Raw genomic sequence first — 21,336 nt, 5'->3', positions numbered from 1 at the left:
CTAACAGTAAGTTCTCCCAACCGTTTTTCCATGAAAATAAGACATAAAACAGGCTTTTACAAATCTTTCGACACTTAAATGTCTGGAATGGTACAGAGCTAATTCATTGCTTTGTGACGATTTACATTCACCTCAAATTGAATAGAATTAGAATTCTGGAATCGATCAGATCAGTTTTTCCCAATTTGTATCATTGATAATGGTCGGTTTTCACTCAAACTTTCAGATTATCTTTAATTTTACATCTAGCATTGAAATCACTTACTTAGCACCATATTCTCTCATCTGAACAATGTTACCAAGTCCCTTTAAAAATGCAGATTTGCATCTCTTTATTAAATACAAACATGTACAGTATACACATTTATGTGTAGCTTAAAGACCCTTTCAGTTTGTCCCCCAAAATTTGACACAGGCAAGGATATTGACTTGAAAATGTTTGTTATACATTTTTTGTCGTAATTTTCTAATGATTTAACTTCGGATACGTAAGTCCAAGATAAGTAGAAGAAATTTGCCTCCACCACCAAACTAAATGACTTATGGTAGAGCTCCTGATTACAAAGCTTTAGGTCCCCCCATTACATTGCACGTTCATTGTTTATTTATACCAGGATATAATATGTATTTGTACTTGCAATGTCAGTTGGAAGTGGATTACTTTATAACCAAGAAAAATAAGCACCAAATGAAGCATGTAAATTTACTTTTTACTTTAAGACTACATGTACCGACTGTACATTGTACAGCAAGTGTGAAATGAAGCAAGTGAAGTATAAAATGAGTGTCTAGTTTTAAGACTACCCTAAGAAGGAAATGAAGAAGAGCAAGTTGGATGTATGTTACTGGTAACATATTATTTTATTTTATGTTTTGTCTGATTCAAGCTCTAGTAGTGCTATCAGCTTGATGAATTTCACAGTCATAAGATAAAATCAAATCCGAAGTGTGGTAGGAAAATCTAGAAAACCTAGAAAAACATACAACTTGTAATAATAATGATAATAAATTATATTTCTATAGCGCATTATACAAAATATGTCTCTATACGCTTAAAGTATAAAGTTAGATTCTTAAATGTAGAAGTGCTTTGAATTTGACTTTTTTCCCCCTATTTAAAAAAAATGTTATCTTTTTTTAAAAACAAAGTTTGAAGTAAATTAGAAAAATTCGCAAATGCATGACACATGTTTTGAATTGATACTGTGTTTTTGCACATGAATAGACGACCACTTCAGAGAGGAAAAAAAAATCAGTCAGTTTTAGAATAATCACTGCCAAAGTGATGGAGGTGCTTCATGAATACCTTCTGTTTGTCCTCTTGAAAACAATACTTCCACTGGTGTATCATAGAATGTACCGTGGGTGCATAAATGAATAATGTTTACATTATAACTTTCATGAACACATATCCAGCAATCATCTTGATGGGTTTTTACAGATTTGTACAAATGACCTTTAAATCTGTCTGCCCAAGTGCAGATCGTATCTCCGTAGTGGCTTATTGATTTCTACTGTACTTTGGATCATGTTCCGGGGTGGGAGGGGGGGGGGGGCTGTGGTTGAAAAATACATATGCACATACATGTTCGTATATATGCAGAATTGTCATAATGACAGCCTGGCACAAAAGCTTGACATTTCAACAATTGATAGTTTCATGACATTAAACAACCATTGTAATTAATGTCCCTGATTTTATGAATCTCTGTTACAAACTTTTTTGTCATAATGATTACCGGTAGTGTCATATTGTTGTCAACACTGATTTGATTACATAATTAGTTTAATTACCACCACCACCACCACCACAACCGCCACCACCACCACCACCACCACCACCACCACAACCGCCACCACCACCACCACCACCACCACCACCACAACCACCATCATAATCAATTTATCTGTAAAGTTCTTGGTGACTTTAATTTGTACTGAGTGCTAGAAGTATGTAAATCCAGAATTATTCATTATTTATCAGACTTGGCATAAACGACCATTTGTTGATCACTTGCCCATGATAGATGATGTATGCCTGTCTATGCTGTGATCAGCTTCATCCTTTCTGTGCTAAGAGAAAATGCCAAACCTATGGCAACAAATATAAGAATGTGCTAAAATATCAGAATCATTTGAAAAGTGTAGACTGTTGATGTTCGGCAAATTCAAAGGAAAAAAAAAATCATCTAATCTCTGGATCAAATCAGTGTAAAGTGTATAGTCTCAGTGATAATGATATTTTTTTAATGTGACTCGACCTAATGTACATGACAAAAATCTCATTTGGATCAATAGTAGCAACACTTCAATACTTAATGAATGTACAGTATAAGAGTGCATTATTTTGACAGATTGGCAGCTACATTTACATATTATCACAAATGCCACAAGATGCCTAGCCTTACACTGTAGCAATACCCGGTACACAGCGACAACAAAAAAAACCATGAGAAAAAGAACAAAAATCTGTTTTATTTATAGATATATATACACGTAATATCTTTTTCGGTGAGGGTCATTGATTTTAATTATTAAATGGTTTATTTCGTTGCACCCTTCCCCCCCAAAAAAAAGCATTTTAAGACCGTCAATACTACTGGGCCAGAAGGGATCAGACCGCACTGGCAGGTGGCTATCTCATTAACTCAGCTCTCAACTAACATAAGAAAAAGAGGATCATAGGGGACCAACAGGCACCAATTGGGGAAGTTTTAAATATAGAGGGAGCAAGTAGCTACAAGTAGGACAACAGGCTTTAAAGCAACTAACATAAAATGTTTGAGCTGAAGTGATGGCAACTCTTGTGTCCTATGATCCTTTGATTTATATTGATTGACAACAATTACCCAAAGTTGGGTTTTTCAAATGTCATGTCCTCCAGTCAAGAGTATCAATGTTCCCAAATTGCTGAATTCTTCATTTATGGGAGATAATATTTCCATGTAGGCCTTTAATATATGTAATTGACCCATGGATCTGAATTTTTTGCCGTTGTATAAATGTAGGCTCTTCACCTAGAGGCCATTTGTTAGGAGCCATCCTGTAAGTGACCACTGTCGGGGAAATTTCACTGAGCCTTCACTGCAGTGTGATAAATGTACCGGTAGTTATAAATGGAATCACTTTTGAAGAAATTCACATGTGTGAGCTGAGCTATTCATTAGGTATCCATGGTAACCAGGTCTGTTTTTGTTCAGCTTGGCTACACCAAATATTGATAGAGAGATGGTGTAGAATTGCAGACTCTTGTGGAAATATAAGAGGAAAATGTGTGACCTGATATAATATGCAGACAGACATGTAAATAATAGAAAGAGAAAGGAAGAGGGATGGAGAGACATACATAGAGAGAGAGAAAGAGAGTGAGAGAGAGAGATAGAGACAGAGACAGAGAGAGAGAGACAGACATACAGAGAGAGAGACAGACAGACATACATAGAGAGAGAGAGAGAGAGAGAGAGAGAGGGGGGGGGGCGGGAGTGGGAGGGGAGGGAGAGACAGAGAGAGGTACACGTACAATGTAGAGAGAGAGAGAGAGAGAGAGAGAGAGAGATATGAAAAGGGCTAATATTTCTAGAAGGATCAGTTAGAAACCCAGAATTTTTAAACATCGTTGACAAGTCAGAAACGAAAGAGAAAGGGAGGGAAATACAGAGGGAAATACAGATTAAGAGAGAGAGAGAGAGAGAGAGAGAAGGGGTGGGGGATAGATGAGATAGAAAGAGCAAACTGATGAACAAAACACAGAGAACAAAGAGAACAATGTTTGAGTTTTACTCTTACCTGTAGCATGTTCGTAAATTGGATGTCAATATTTGATTGAAGCTCTTCAGATTTTCTTGAGTTTTGGTATCCATACCAACAACAAAAAACAAATCATTTTGCAAGTATTTTCAAGTACATGTAAATTACATGCATATGTATGTAGACATACAATTTTTGTATCACAATGAAAACTATATTTGTATGTTGGAGTATGTGGAATCTATTGTTTAGTGATTGGATTTTTTTGTTCAGAAGTTGCTGCACAAAATCATCCAAGTGAGGCTCAAGAATTTGTCTGTTAAAAGCAATAAGCTTTTGTCAGACTATCAATTTGTCTGCTTGATGCTTGATGTTTGAGTGTAGGTTTGAAATGCATTGCTTCTTAGACATGTAGACTTAATCCTGTGCACAGTGGTACATCACTGCACCCTTAATGATAATGATAATACTACAGTGCTTATATAACACATATCACTGCCGTAGTGTCTCCATGCGCTTAAAGGAAGAAGGATATATGAAAGGGAGAAATAGGGGCTGTTAATGCCAGACTGTAACTCAGTCAAAACGCTTTTTAAACAAGAACATTATAATTAAGGGGAGTAATTTTAAACTTATAAATTGCAAATGCTTTCTTTTTATGAGATGAGATACTGGTCAAAAGTGCAGGGGCAGCGTAATTAAATGACCGCTCCCCATAACACTTGGTCTGAACAACTGGACACTTTTTTCTGAGCTGATCTCAAATTGCCCCTCTCAGCAACACCATTTATTCAGACTTTGGCCTTTTACATGAAATTGAGCATATACACGTACATGTAACATATCTTCAGGGTACAGGGTAACATTCAAATTGAAAACCTATTCACTGTCAAGTAAAGCCTGCATTGTGTGTGTGAAACTACACTGTTCTACTGCTACTGCTCTATTTTAATCATGAGGTGCCTAATATGCCTATTGGATTTATAAATAATTGAATGCACTGCAACGTTGTACTACATGACTTGCATTCTTTCATCACTCTAGTAGATTAAATAATTAAATTCATCACACTGTATAAAAAATGTGCATTAAATTTCTATTTTCTCAGAAATTACAATTTATTTTATTAGAGCGTGTCTTTAGCAGTTTACCTTTAAAGGTAGTATCCCTTTTGCCACTATGTCATCAAATTCTGTAGAACTTTGCAGGAATTATGAATATGTCACATACATGTATATCCTATCTGTGAAATTTAAACGTCAGCAGTGTCTAGCTAATATTCAAATTATGCAAGGAAACCTGTTTACTTTCTAGACTTTACTGTCAGTATTGAGTATGACTTCTCTTTTTCTTTGATAAGGCCATTAAAAAAAATATACATGTTTAGCGTCCCCGCCCGCTTCCTTTTTGGGGGCCGCCTCCTATTTTTAAAATTAAAAAAAAAAAAAAAAAAAAAAATTTAAAGAAAAAAAACATGAAAAACACTCCAAAAATGGAACCATTTCTGATTAAAAAAAAATTAAAAAAAATGTTGGCGGCCATCTTAAAAAATAGCCCGACTGTCAGGGAAATTGTACTGAGCAGCCATTCTGAGCGGCCATTTTGAGCGGCCATTTTGAGCGGCCATTTTGAAAGAAAAAAAAGGGCCTCCTTCCTATTTTTTGAAAAAACAGGACGCTAAACATGTTTTTTTTTTATTTGGCCTAATAACATACATTCAGTATAAGGGTCTGAAAATAAGACGAGCGTGCTCCCTCTATTCAATTTGATAACTAACTGTCGTTACTTTCCCACTTAACACATGTACATGTATATACATTTTCAAGGCCTGCCATTTTGAGGGAAGTTCTAAACTAGTATTATCTTTCAAATGCCATTTGAACTTAACGTTTCCTTTTTTTTGGCCTGCAAATGGGACATACATGTACATGTAGTACATGTACCTCTAACTCTTTGAGAGAAATGTATTGTCAACCCTCATAGGGGGAGGGGGGGGGGGTGTAAATGGATGAGAGTGAAAAGGTTAATTTTGAAGGTAGAGGATACTTGAGGGAGATATGAGAGATTTAAGTGCTTGATTGGTAGATTTATTGAATTAGCACAGTTGCTTGTTGTCACTCACCGCTGTAAATGAATTTAATCCATCAACATAGGTATATATATGAATGTCTGTTGTGGTATTAAACTAAGATGAAGTATGATGTAGTGAAAGCCTGTATACTTACATGTATAGTCCATACAGAATTCATCAGGAAAGTTTAAAAACACAGGCCTACATTCAAAGGCTTTCCATAAATTCCGTACTAAATCTCTCTCAGCTAGGTAAGTCTCAGCTCAAGTTTGTTAGTCACAGTCTGTCATATATGACAAATATGAAAATTTGATTTTGATTTATGATTTGATTTATTTACCAACAGCAATACATTTCATACAATAATTTACATAAACAAGAAGAAAAACCATTGGTTGGTAAAAGGGGCCAGATAATAGCACATGTGCTAGTCGAGCCTAACCCCTTAAACAGCTAAACAAAGTATTTTGGTACAAATCACTTTAGAGAACGTAAAAAAAAAAAAAAAAAAAAAATGAATTTACTTTTACAATCGATACTTAAAAAAACAAAAACAAGAATCAGTACTCAACAATTTCTTACAATATACAAACTAATAATGTAAAATATGAATTATGAATTGTGTACACTTGATATTTCATTCATAACTTGTTCAACAAATGACTTAATTGTAACAGAATTCCAAAACCTATTTCTAGACCTTGTCAATCTGACATCAACAGGTAATCAATTCCAAAATTCACTGCCCACAAAAGACAATGAAAATTGACCTTGTGTGGTTCTTAATTTTGTAAGACGTAATTGTCCACCTTCTTTTTGTCTTGTGGAATAGCTATGTTCTATAATATCACAGTACTCTATCAAAATATGAGGGAAATTTTCATTGACTAGATCAAACATGAAAGTAGAAATGGATAAATAGTCCATAAGACCATAATGTCACAATAATTAAGGTTGCCTTTCCCAATATAGCCGGGCATTATAGTTTGCTCATTAATTGTTTTTGTCTGTCAGGGAATGTTACATAATTTGCTTCAATCATGCAATAATGACAGCAGGAACAATGAATCCACCTCACTTCCAAGTTCCAGGAGAGCACTACCTTAAAGCATTATTTAGACATGACATGGGTGAACCGTGGCATTCAACAACTGGAGAAATGGAGCATGAAGCAGAATTTAACTTTCAAAAGAACCTGTGTGTGATGTAATGTATGTAATACTTTGAAAGTAAACAGATTATCTTTTAATGTTAATCACACCACATTAAATCCTTCATGACAATTCAAACGATTACTATTTTACTTTATTTAAATGAAATATATTTGTTTCTTCTTCTCTCATCTTTCTAGCTGGATAGGGTCTACAATGAATTCAAACTGCACTCCATCGTAGCTGAGCATCGCAAGACAATCACAGCCCTCGCTTGGCACCCTAAAAACTCTGACCTCTTCGCAACATCGGGAACAGACAACCGAATCATCGTGTGGCATGTCTCGGAGCAGAGGATTGCATACTCCTTGGAGGGGACGAGAGCTACCCCTACGTCTCTCAGCTGGTCCATGGTGGATGATAACATCCTGAGCTTCTGCAGCGGGCGTGGCCCATTGTTAGTCTGGAACATGCAGCATGCTAACAGCATCACCCCTCACAAGGAAGCAGCTAACTTTGGTTCAGAGGTCACCCTAGTCCGATTGCATCACAAGCAGATTGGAAAGCTGGTCACTGGACATCTGAATGGAAGCCTATCCTTCTTTACAGTGGGTGAGTACAGGAAAGGAATGGAGGTGACCCGACATTTGCTCCTGCGCTCTATTTCCTCAAAGGTATAGGGTTAGGGTTAAAGGATTAGGGTTAATGTTAGGTAAAGTTTTTGTTCCAGGGTTGAAGTTAAGAATGTTAATGTAGGGGATTGACACTGAGCCCTTGTCGCAGGAGCAAGTGTTGTACATTTGTATTTTTTGGAAACCTACATACCATAACAGCGGTAGATCAGGGAATTTAATTGCATTTAATTTCACAAAGTATTTTTTTATTCTCCTCTACTTGTTATTCATTCTATTATTGTTTTTATGTCATTTTCCTGTCCTTTATTTTTCTTGTCTACCTGCTTCTGCTGCACACAAATATAATTATCTTTTCCCCACTTGCCTTCCCTCTTTTCTTTGTCTCACTTGTCTCTGTAACACACAGTAATTATCCAGCTCTATATCCCCTTGTCACTTTTTCTTCCCTCCCTGTTTTTTTCTAAACACTGTCTAGAGCTGTCTTATCCCCTGATCTGCATCTCTCTTTCATCCTTTAATCTCCCTGTCTCCCAGTGTCACTCCCTCTGTCTCTCCATCTATCTCTTCTTCTCCCTGTCTCTGTCTCTCCCTCTATATCTCCCTCTCCCTGTCTCTGTCTCTCCCTCTATCTCTCCCTCTCCCTGTCTCTGTCTCTCCCTCTATCTCTATCTGTCCCTCTCCCTCTATCTCTCCCTCTCCCTGTCTCTGTCTCTCCCTCTCTCTGTCTCTCCCTCTGTCTCTCCCTCTGTCTCTCCCTCTGTCTTTCCCTCTATCTCTCCCTCTCCCTCTCTCTGTCTCTCCCTCTGTCTCTCCCTGTCTCTGTCTCTCCCTCTATCTCTCCCTCTCCCTGTCTCTCCCTCTATCTCTCCCTCTCCCTGTCTCTGTCTCTCCCTCTATCTCTCCCTCTCCCTGTCTCTGTCTCTCCCTCTATCTCTCCCTCTCCCTGTCTCTGTCTCTCCCTCTATCTCTCCCTCTCCCTGTCTCTGTCTCTCCCTCTATCTCTATCTGTCCCTCTCCCTCTATCTCTCCCTCTCCCTGTCTCCGTCTCTCCCTCTCCCTCTCTCTGTCTCTCCCTCTGTCTCTCCCTCTGTCTCTCCCTCTGTCTTTCCCTCTATCTCTCCCTCTCCCTCTCTCTGTCTCTCCCTCTGTCTCTCCCTGTCTCTGTCTCTCCCTCTATCTCTCCCTCTCCCTGTCTCTGCCTCTCCCTCTATCTCTCCCTCTCCCTGTCTCTGTCTCTCCCTCTATCTCTCCCTCTCCCTGTCTCTGCCTCTCCCTCTATCTCTACCTGTCTCTGTCTCTATCTCTATCTCTCCCTCTCCCTGTCTCTGTCTCTCCCTCTATCTCTACCTGTCTCTGTCTGTCTCTCCCTCTATCTCTCCCTGTCTCTGCCTCTGCCTCTCCCTCTCCCTGTCTCTGCCTCTCCCTCTATCTCTCCCTCTCCCTGTCTCTGTCTCTCCCTCTATCTCTCCCTCTCCCTGTCTCTGTCTCTCCCTCTATCTCTCCCTCTCCCTGTCTCTGTCTCTCCCTCTATCTCTCCCTCTCCCTGTCTCTGTCTCTCCCTCTATCTCTACCTGTCTCTGTCTCTATCTCTATCTCTCCCTCTCCCTGTCTCTGTCTCTCCCTCTATCTCTACCTGTCTCTGTCTCTATCTCTCCCTCTCCCTGTCTATCCTCCCTCTCATATAATTTCAGACCCTTCAGATAGAAACACGAGCTATGTCAATATTGACATTAACTGTCTTCAGTAGATGTAAAAGTGTCTATGTAAACATTGCTACTAGTCGGTCCAGAGTATAAGCATGTCTTGTATGCCTGTGGTCTTACACGTAGTGAGTTCATGTTTTAATAATCCTTGATGATATGCACACAATTTCCAGATTCTAGTTGATGGAGATGTCATGTTTGGTTAAATAATATAGTAGATTTGACTAGATATAAACTGTCGCATTGCTCTGAAATTGTCATTTCTGATGGCATTTTGTAATTGTCTGTTCAGTTACATGTACTGTACATAAATGATATACACACTGTATTTCTCAAGAGAAAATATATTTTATCAAGCAAATTGCAATACAGTCCTCATGAATACTGCTACTTTTGATATTAATTTTCACATTTATTTTACTCTTATTAATATACAACTGCATACATGTATGTATGCCTGTTGGATATTGAAAGAAACAATCTAACACTTTTGTTGATAGCATGAATTTAAACGAAGCGTAGTGTTAGTTTAGAAATTTCTGTTCAAAGAGACTATATCACACTCATTTTTCTCCAGCAAGGTATACATTACCAGTTTGATAACTAAAACATAATCTTGCTGAAATTAAGGCCTGCAGCAATCATTTATCACTGTCCATATTCTAATCAAAGTGGATTGAAATGCTGTTTTGCATTTGATTTTGTGTTTGAAATCTACATTACTTTGTAAATACCTGCAGCCAGTGTATCTCATGATTTTCTAAGATTACGACGCAGAGCTTTCTTAGATGGAATGGCACCCAGGGGATCTGATGATGTATAAATGAATTCATTGTGGATTGACTTGTACATGATTGGGGTTTGCTGCCTTGAAGCTTACAAGTAGTCATCCAAAGAAAACTGATAATTATGGACAAATTATATATGGATGGAAAGATTTTCTCTTGAAAAACACAAAGAATTTGCTGAAAAATCATATACATGTACATGTAGATATAATGGAAAGGCTTTAAATGGGATTTTGTGGCTAGCTTTGTCTTGCATATATGACGTCACAAATCCTGACGCTCTATGGAGGACCGTTAAAGGCAGAAAATCTGGATCTCAAAATTAACATTTTTGAGAGCTGATTACTGCAGGCCTTGAACATATTTTGAAGAGAGAAGTTGTTATATTTGATCAGTAAGGCTTCCCCTTCGCAATGATATGAATTTTGCATCAATTCAAAACACTTTTGATTCTTTGGGTGACTACTTTAAATTGTCTAGGTTTAGAACATGCGATCTTCAGTAGATGGTAATGTGTTGTACTGTATTGCCAATGAATGGTTGAATTCCTGTAGAAGTGTCTTCCTCGGTATTAGATTTGCCAAGATATTTACATGAGGAAATGCACACTCATTTGTTAGCCAAAATTTTACATGCAATTTCTTGTTAAGATTTTGCAGAAATTAGGAGGAGGGGGTTATCCCTCTTAATTGATATTTTACAAATTGATACAGCACGTAGCCTACATGGCCTGTCAGAAACTTCTCAACAAAATTTGATTGTCCACTTAATGTACACATGTATTAGAGATTCAAAACTGATTAAAGTACTATTTTTGTTGTCAATCCTATTTAGCCCGGGGGGGGGGGGGGGGGGGCCTTTGGAAGCCCCCCCTCGACATTTTTCGCGATCATTTTTTAACGCAAGAAAATCTTGCACTGAAATTTTGTGACTTTTTTCTTTTGAGTCTTGCGCATCTTTTGAAAGAAATTTTTTCGAACCTACCATCACAAAGTCACGTGTCCTTTTGTCTTTGCATGTCAGCCCGAAAATTGCTCATTTTTTTTTATTTGTGTACAAAACATATGGAAATCTCATTTTTCAAATAAAGAGATAAAACATTGGTTATTTGGTCTTGTTTAAAGTTTAGGTGTTAATTTTGGGGTCAAAATAGTTGAATTATAGTTAGAAATGAAATAAAACAACAAAAGCAATAAAATACATAAGTTAAAAAAACAAAGAAATACATAAGCAATTATCAAACCAATAGATAACATAAGGGATAACCCTGGTTTTTCAATTTTTTGTGTTGTATTATTATTCCAAATGGTCTAACAAATATATGTAGTGAGAAAGAATGCTTAAATATTAATAATGTCTGATTTCTGAGCAAAAATGTGAATTTGATGACCTTATTTGCATAAATTACCATAAATATACAAATGAGTGAATTTTTCAAAAAATTGAAATTACCATAGTATTCTATACACTTCACTTGACATGTATGCAAATTTTTGCGGTGATCGGTCGTTTCACGGCCGAGATCATAGGGGGGGGGGGGCCTTAAATCTATTGTTTTGATATATACAATATTTGTCTGGGACATTGTCTGATTCTAAGTCTCAGCTAGTCTTCTTCAGAACTAAGCTGAAATGATTTCATTAGTAACATCTTTGCGAAACAAATGCACCCTTCCAGTAATTATGCAGATAGTGAGCATGTGTGTTCATTATGGTTCCCACATTATATCTCTTTTTCAATATCACAACTAATGCAACCCTGCTGGGCCTTTTGCATTAATACCTAGTTTGTGATATCAATAATGTTTGAAGTATGTTAGTCATGTTGCTGAATACAAACTACATGTATATATATTAAAACACAGTTCAGACGTTACTAAACATCCTTTGCATGGCAATTTTATCCCCTCATAGAGATGCTAATTTATTGTTTGCACTTTTTAATACCCAATATGATTAGATAATGAATCTTATGATTGAAGATTGTCTCAAAATCTTTACAGCTGTGTTTGTTTGATTCCAGATGCTCTCTTTTCCACTTGCAATCCACATGTATTGATTGTGGATGCCTGGGGGCTTTATGGCGTCTCTTTACAGATAGGCTTTGGAAGTCTTTACAGATTACTAGTATCTAGGGAGCAGAATAAAATGACAGCAATACTGGATGAATAGGCATCTATAAATAGTGATATCACAGGGTAACAGAATTAGGTCTCTAGAAGTTGACCAGAACTCAGGACAAATTGACTATGACATTTCAAGGCAAAGTATTCCTTGAGTAATGCTTTTTAAAGGCCCTCTGCACTACTTGTAGCTACTTGTGCCCTCTATATGACAAACAATGCCTAATCGGTGACCATTGGTCCCCCATGATCCTCTTTTTCTTATGTTAACTGAGAGCTGAGTTGATGAGATAACCACCTGTCCAGTGACCTTTTAGGGCAGTCTAATCCCTCCTGTAAACTATGGCAGATAAGCTTTAACATGCAGCATGGTACTGTATTGATTTGTTAGGATGAAGTATGCAGAGGCAAGGACCATAATTAGGATTATTCAACTCACTGTGTGGAATTTTGGTTATTTATCTTGGTTTAATAGGTAAAGAGGCATAAAATCATACTGTAGTTCATTCATTCATTCATTCATTTTTATTTTTTCATTTCCAACAAAATACAATACATAATAACGAATACAATGTAAAATGTATACAAAACATAGTTACATTGGTAATAAACAAATCTTAATAATAATTTATACATTTTAGGAAGACAAAAAAATGAATTTTAAAACTTAATTGCATTTATACTTTGAGAAAATGGAGAGGTCCACTGAAAAGCAAAGCTTGTAAATTGTGGACCCCTCAGATAATAATGAGTGTGAACAAAATATTGAATACATAATCAATTAAAGAAGAATAGTGGCCAACAGAGAACATCTATTAAAACACGTAATGACTGTAAACAAGAAGACGTAACAAATTACATGACGAAGAAAGAACAGAAAAAAAAAAGGGGGGAAAAAAAGGAACAAAAATGCGGGCTGCGTTTGGAGGGAAGGAGAGTGAGAGAAAAGGAAGGTTGTAGAGATCGAGCACGAAATAGGGAGCGCACAAAATCCTTGGGAGAGCTGAAACAAAAAGAGCAAGAATAGGCATAGTTAATTTGATATCATGCAGGGCGCGACAAACCCGCTTGCCCGACGTCCCGGGGCAACCAAATTGAGCCGTCGGGCAAGTAAATCAAATTATCACTTGCCCGATTCGGGCAAGTGATACTTTTACAGTAATTTCCTAGTGTCCAAGAACTCTACCATTCACCCGTCAACTTCTTACCCGTCGTCAAAATCCAGAAGCAAAAAAGCGATCGTTCCGATTTCGAAAAAACTTCACAGACAGCTAGCCAGCTCAGCTAGCTCAGCGCGCATGCAACAGTGACACTTCAAGCCATGAATGCCGCTAGCGCTCCGCCTCCACGCACGGCCGGTGTGGTAGGCGATTTGTTCCGGGTTCCGCGGAACAAATCGGCGCGCCGATTTGTTCCTCGGAACGAATCTACTGGATCGACTCGTTCGCAGATACGTTCGAAAGCCGCCGTTCTTATCCGACATTGGCCGAACGTTTCTGCTTATATAATCGCGTATATTTGTATTACTTGTGTCGAATAAACATGGTAAAAATAAATTTTAGCTTTATCTTGATTCTGTGATGATCGAAGCCCGGTAATAGGTGGTTGACGTAACACGATATCATATAAAGCAGCATTCAAACCAAATTAGAAGGCCTAATTAAAAAACACCCCGACATCTGCTTTTACAGGCAAACTAGGCCTATGGCAACAACTGCCCTTTTTGCTAGACTACCCAGTCCCCGTGGCTTCGCGACGGCGCTGTTTGTGGTCAATCATTGGCCGCAATTATCAACATATTTGAACAACGGGAATCTGCATTTCTATACAAAGTTCTCAAATTGGCAATCGTTGGTGTAGCTAATTTGGAGAAGTTTGATTGGTTGCAAAGGCCGACCAGAATAGTTCATTTTGCTTTAGGGGTGTACCATGGCGTGTATTCAATAATACGTGAGCACGCACGCTCTCCGATGAGATTCGGAACGGATCGGCGGCTAAATATCCCGCCGATTGGTTCCACGGAATGAATCGCCTGGCCGGAACCGATCGCCTGTGACTAGCGGAACGAATCTACGAATCCGGAACAAATCGGCGGGTACATATCCAGGCGATCGGTTCCGGAGGAACCGATCGCCTGCACGGAACAAATCGCCTATGACACCGGCCGGTGTGGTAGGCGATTTGTTCCGGGTTCCGCGGAACAAATCGGCGCGCCGATTTGTTCCTCGGAACGAATCTACTGGATCGACTCGTTCGCAGATACGTTCGAAAGCCGCCGTTCTTATCCGACATTGGCCGAACGTTTCTGCTTATATAATCGCGTATATTTTTATTACTTGTGTCGAATAAACATGGTAAAAATAAATTTTAGCTTTATCTTGATACTTTTGTATTTATTGTTGCAATGAAAACCAATATTATTTTTTTTGAAATATTACTTAATAATAAGGCTTATAACCTCGTACAGAATTACCCGCGCGCGGTACGAAAAATAAATAAATAAATAACCTACTGACTAGTATATGCGCATAGAGTACATGTATATCATATGCATGCACGCACGTGCATGCTCTTTTATACTTTTTATGGATGATCAGTTAATCACAAGTATTTCCTTACACCACACTGACTGGCTTCACAGTTTCTACATCGAAAGCACATGAGAATAAAGATAACCACTCCATGCAGGCCAGTTACATGGGCAATGAGAACATTATCTGAAATTTCAGAGAATGAGGCCTTTCTGAGACTGAAGTATTCTAATTTTTTTTAAAAAGGGAAAGAAAAAAAAGTGTAACTTACAGATGGGACACCCATCACAGATTCAAAGGGCATGCTTACAAGGGAAATGCATAAAAGGTACAAGGGCCACTTTGTCAAAGTATAAGGTGCACGTAGCAACTGTGACAATTGATATTAAAATGGCACTTGGAATAAGTAAGGAAAGGGTGCGCACTATACAGCGGCGGATCCAGGATTCGAAAATAGGGGCCGGGCGCAGCCCGAAAATTTGAAAAACGGGGGGGGGGGGGGGGGGGGCAGGCGATAGTTTTCTGATATTAGGCCTACATGTACGTGAAAATGTACGTGAAATTAGTGGTTTCCAAACAAGGGGGCGCAACAGATCTGCCACTGTATGTAGCGGAATGGGGGGGGGGGGGTATAGACACACTATGCTATGGCTCTGTTTAACACTAACTTTTGTCGGCTAGTACCAAGGGTTGAAAATTCAACAAAATATGTCGGGTTTTTCTTTTATTTCTTTTTTTTTATTCTGCCGGACACGTCTTTTACTTGAGGAATTTTCTTTCTCTTCATTTATTTTTTTTTTTTTTTATTGGTCCTTCTTAATTATCAGCTCGACCACTCATTTCTTTTTGTGTTGACCCCCCCCCCCCACCCCACCCCGCATCTCTTTCATTTAAACTAGAGTCTACATGTACATCATGCATGCAGCCCACATGCATAATTAGATTCTGTGATGATCGAAGCCCGGTAATAGGTGGTTGACGTAACACGATATCATATAAAGCAGCATTCAAACCAAATTAGAAGGCCTGATTAGAAAACACCCCGACATCTGCTTTTACAGGCAAACTAAGCCTATGGCAACAACTGCCCTTTTTGCTAGACCACCCCGTCCCCGTCGCTTCGCGACGGCGCTGTTTGTGGTCAATCATTGGCCGCAATTATCAACATATTTGAACAACGGGAATCTGCATTTCTATACAAAGTTCTCAAATTGGCAATCGTTGGTGTAGCTAATTTGGAGAAGTTTGATTGGTTGCAAAGGCCGACCAGAATAGTTCATTTTGCTTTAGGGGTGTACCATGGCGTGTATTCAATAATACGTGAGCACGCACGCTCTCCGATGAGATTCGGAACGGATCGCCTGGCCGGAACCGATCGCCTGTGACTAGCGGAACGAATCTACGAATCCGGAACAAATCGGCGGGTACATATCCAGGCGATCGGTTCCGGAGGAACCGATCGCCTGCACGGAACAAATCGCCTATGACACCGGCCGTGAGCTAGCTAGAGACAGCTAGCGCGATCGTACCAGCTGCGAGCTTATTCGCGCTCTCTCTCTCTAGCTCTGCAGGCCGCACCGACAGGCCTTTGCTATTCTCTGATTGCCGATTGGTTGAATCACGCCAAATATGACGTCATTATTCTAGGGAAATGAACACGTGCGAATCGGAATGGAATAAACAACAGGGATTTTCTAGTAAGTACAAAAAGTCAAATGTTTGATATTTATTCATAATGACTGTTAATGATTGTGAACATATTATTTAAAACTCGCTGCTCATATAAATCAGATGAATGTTTTTGTCTCGTTTTCAATTTATTACTGCGGTCTCAAGATCCGACCGAGCGAGTCATTTTGATAATAGTATCGAGACCCCCAGAATATAAGCCGTTGTTGTTTTGTTTTCATGAATTTAGCGACGTTGTTTAGTCTAGTTTTCGCATACTTATCCGAGATTTATCGTAAAATATCTTCAATATTATTATTTAGTAAGAATTTACAAATTTTGGCATGATATTTATAGCAGTGAATGATGAAATAAAAATGTCCGTACTTTATTTAAAATAGTTGATTACCCATTATTTACATGACGTTTCTTGATGGAAGAGTTGACCCAAATTATTAACAGCTGAAAATTAGCCTACGTTTCCAAATGACAGCGGCTTGCACAGACACACATGTGATGTTGCACCATGGTACATGTGGCTACCATTAATGACATGTTTGTATCATATTTTTTACAACAGGGTCATTATGCTTTTTTACATGACTGAATATTAAAAACTTAAACCTGCTTGAACCATTCTACCTTGCCGAGATTCATGTGAATCTGATTATTTATGGAGAATCAATAAAATGCGTTTTTTAAACCTTCAACCATCCTTTGTTGACCATTTTCTTTGACATATTAGGTTATTATTCAGTACAGTTACACTGTACATGTATGTGCATTAATTTGCTATCTAAAACACTAACTTATCATTACGAGATAATAAATGCTTTAACCTCGAGTCCTTTTTCGCTTTAAAGTTTTGGGCAAGTGGAAATATTGTTTGGGCAAGTAAATTGAAAACCCACTTGCCCGACAGGGCAAGTGGTGAAAAAAATTCTTGTAGCACCCTGTCATGGCATTGAAAGCATTGTATTTTGTGTATTTTGTGTGTGCACAGTTTAGTCTTATTAGGGACCCATTTCAAGGCTTTCACAATGTCTGACTGCAATATGCTCATTATTGCTTTAATACAATAAAATAATACATAACTGATTCCATGTTGGCAAGGTACATGGACATTTTGTCTGGGCCCTAAACCGAGTAAAATACCACATTTCTGACATTACATGCTAAGTATAGTATTGATTAAATACATGCCAAGAACATTAGATTGTGATTGCAAATATTCCTTCAGAGTTTGTTTTGTGGAGCAAACATGAATTGCAGTCAATATTGATCATTTTGTTCTCAGTATGGAACGGATTAGATAACCCAATTCACTGCACTGCATTCAAGTTCAGTTCATTAATTTTGATGTTATTTGATATTGTAATAACTTTTGGGAATTCTTTTATAAGAAAATGGGGAATTTAAAGACTGCAGGGTAGATGTTTAGTCTAGCCTAAATTAATGCTCACGTAAGGCCAGGGCCAAGTCATACACACATACGATTACAGTCTCTGGGAGAAAGGAGTTATCGAACAATGGTTTTTAAGTAACTGATGTTTATTCACAAGAAACATGGTGGTGATATCCAATATATTTACTTGCCACAACCTAATAACAGCTACATTTAACTCACATTTATACTGGTTCTTGCCCTTTGGCTTTGATGATGCTGCCGAGCAACATCCTCCCAGCTCCTTCTAACTCTAAGGTCTAACAAAATCTGTCTGCCTAAAAACTAGCTCGGCCTCAGCTCCAAACTTTTTACACACTCCCAAAAACCTTGCCCAAATTAAAGCTAGTCTCCAATTCAGACCTCTCTTTTAAATCGTTCGAGCATCCAATTTCTGTAACACTATGAATGTTTTTATGTATTGTATTTTACACTTGTAAAACACTGCCCAATTTGGCTGTTTAGGCTGCGATGCACTGTTGTTCTTATAATCTCAATAAAACCATTATCAATTCAATTGAATTCAAAAGTACATTTATCTAAAGTAATAATTGTGTTATAGTTTTATAGACTTGATAGAAATTCATTCTTTTTTTTTTGCTCAATGTTTCATAAACAAAGAGATAAAGTACATGTAGGTTAATTAATCGTCATATTGGATGAAAAACCACCAAATGACACTGATTAAGTTTGAATAGAAAATTGTGAAATGGAAACTAGTCTACATCAGTACATGTTACAAGAAAGAAATGTGTGCATACATTCACTGGTACATGTACATGTTCAGTACGCAGGTTGTTTTGTTGAATTTTCAATGTTATCAAGAATTCCTTCCAGCTTTGCATTTTGTATTGGACATGTATTTATAGGACTTGTTATTGCTGCATTTAATCCTTTTGATGTATGACAAAATGAGCTGACAACATTGATCATCAAAACGATTGCATATTGGACAGTCTGATGTGAACAAGAAAAGTTCTTCTATAAACATCAGAAGTCTATGGTCATGAAATATATAGTAGCTAGTAATAGCTACATGCGTAATGTATACATGTATCCATCCCAGGGGATGCTCAATGTGTGCACAAACTAATACATGTCTGAAGATAATGTTTCATAAATACTGAACATACAACTTTAAGGATACCTAAAGAATAAGTGTAGGTATTCTAAAAAATGAGAATTCCTTACAAAAGTGTAAACGAGATCTACATGTATAAATGAAGATATTCTTGGCATGATGTAATGCCTTTTAGCATGAAATTGGGGCAGCCATTTTCTTGATTTGAAGTACCAGGCGAACTTGTACATGTATCATGCACCAAGCTTTTATTTTAGTTGGAAAGACCTTTCAATCCAATAGCAAAACTTTTTTTTTTAATGAGGGAAAATCATAGCTGAGAAGGTAAAAATCATATTTGGTGAAAAATATATAACAGGGTAACAATTGCAATTCATTTATTTAGAAAATTAAAATGTAGCAGTTCAGAAAATCTATTTCATTTATGAGAAACCTTCACCCCAGAAGACACCAACTTATTTATGCAATTCTGCTTCTGGCATTTGAAGTACAAAGGATAATAGCAGGTGAATGAAAAGCCTCATCACCACACACACCTGGGAGGAAGCATCCATAACTTTTAATACATTTAGTTGATAAACGACCTCGCATAGTTCGTCACATTATCAAGAAGAGGTACATTATTTTTGCTTTAATACCTCTCCCGTACACTTTGTAGATTGATGGGCAAGATCGAATACAATAAAGCTCTCCGAACAACTTAGGCCTATATCTTGGGGTGGGGTTTCCTTTAAAGCTTATCTGCCATAGTTTACAGGAGGGATTAGACCGCCCTACAAGGTCACTGGACAGGTGGTTATCTCATCAACTCAGCTCTCACTTAACATAAGAAAAAGAGGATCATGGGGGACCAATGGTCACCGATTAGGCATTGTTTGTTATATAGAGGGCGCAAGTAGCTACAAGTAGTGCAGTGGGCCTTTAATTGAACTGAAGACATGCATAATGCAAGCCTCTTTGCTGTTACTTATTTTTGTTGATGCCAATAAATTACACAGTTGGGCAGGTGGCACTAACACAATACCCTTTATCTTCTACTTGAGAACTCTATGTACATGTACCTAGTACACTAGTAGCTTTATTGCTAGCGGATGAGTAATTCAAGCTGAAATTAAATGCTCTTGAGCAGTCAAGTTGCTCAATGGTGATTGTATTTGGTAACCTCTATTCTAGAGCCATATTACACTGTACTACTGCTGTTTTTATTCACTAACTGAAACATTCAGCATTGCTATGGTGTAGGCCACAACTAAACTTTTTTTTCTCTCATAGTCATTCTCATAGTCATTATTGTCATGAAGTGATGATACAAAGGAACCTTGCTTGAGTGCTTATCTATTTTGTCAGTATTATAGGCCTGCTTGTCTGTCTCAGCTATGATACATTTTGCTAAAAAATATATTTGAGAGCTTATCAATCTCCAAGTATCTGTACATGTATCTGTCCGTACGTGACGTACTATCACCAGCATCTGGTTGTCGCGTATGTAGATGACACAAATTTATTTTTGTCTAAATTCTTCTGAATCAATGTAAGATCAATCAGATAATAAGAATTTGGCTATAATTTGGTTTAATGCATGGAAGTAGAAATTACTGATTAACCTGTGTAAGTGGCATATTTAAAAATAAGTTAGATCACTGCAACATGTTGTGGTGCCTACTTCATGTACCTACTGTATATCTTACATTTCTCTTTGAAGTTTAGTTCTTCAATAACTGGCTAAGCAACTGATAAGAATTCACAGCATTCTTATGTGTATTAGAACTTGTGATGTTTAGTGCTGTACAACCTCTTTCTGTGTTGTACGGCTTGAATGACTTCACTAGTTAGCAGATATATTGAGTATATGCTGACTTTTCTCTCTTTCCTTGGACACTTTAATAAGATGATGGTATTAATTGGTTGTGAAGAGGCACTTGTGATCTGATTCTTTTGAGAATAATGTCTCTCTTTTCTTGGGAATCCCTAGATAATGCTTATGTTATGTAATCTCTAAAGAAACCCTGCATCATCTGTATGTCTTTGCTTTTAATCATATTTTGTGACAAGTATTGATTTAATACTCTACACAACTTTTCCTACATCAAGGATTGCGTTTTCCAAACGCGTTCTCCAGTCTGAATCAGAATCTGAAAATGTTTTTATCATTACTTGTAGATTTCCAGATCACTGCTCAATTAAAGTTAATGCAAAGTTTTGGGAAATTTTGAAAATTGGATGGAGAGTAATTCTTTAAAATTTTGATATGAATGCCCCGGTGGATGTATTAGAAGTACTAGAAAATTTAGCCCCATAAACACTTCTGTTTTCGAGAAAATGAATAATCAAAAGTCACTGGTGCTCCCGGTAAATTTCAATATTTTATACAACACCTAAGGCCATTCCATGGTAG

The 21,336-nt window shown here is 37.7% G+C and overlaps 1 protein-coding gene across 1 annotated transcript in view; it reads left to right on the top strand.

Annotated features, from left to right (window-relative positions):
* The window catches only part of LOC755377 (WD repeat-containing protein 17), a 64,841-nt gene that overhangs the window by 7,409 nt on the left and 36,096 nt on the right, over positions 1 to 21,336 (top strand). The window contains exon 3 of the mRNA XM_030981187.1: positions 7,170 to 7,581. Coding sequence (XP_030837047.1) covers positions 7,170 to 7,581 — 412 coding nt within the window. The remainder of the gene's footprint in view (positions 1 to 7,169; positions 7,582 to 21,336) is intronic.

Source organism: Strongylocentrotus purpuratus, unplaced genomic scaffold (genome assembly GCF_000002235.5).
Source record: "Strongylocentrotus purpuratus isolate Spur 01 unplaced genomic scaffold, Spur_5.0 spur5_scaffold_11, whole genome shotgun sequence".
In the NCBI taxonomy this organism is placed as follows: Eukaryota; Metazoa; Echinodermata; class Echinoidea; order Camarodonta; family Strongylocentrotidae; genus Strongylocentrotus; species Strongylocentrotus purpuratus.
Note: the sequence above shows the minus strand (reverse complement) of the source record. Positions and strands in the feature narration are given on the sequence as shown.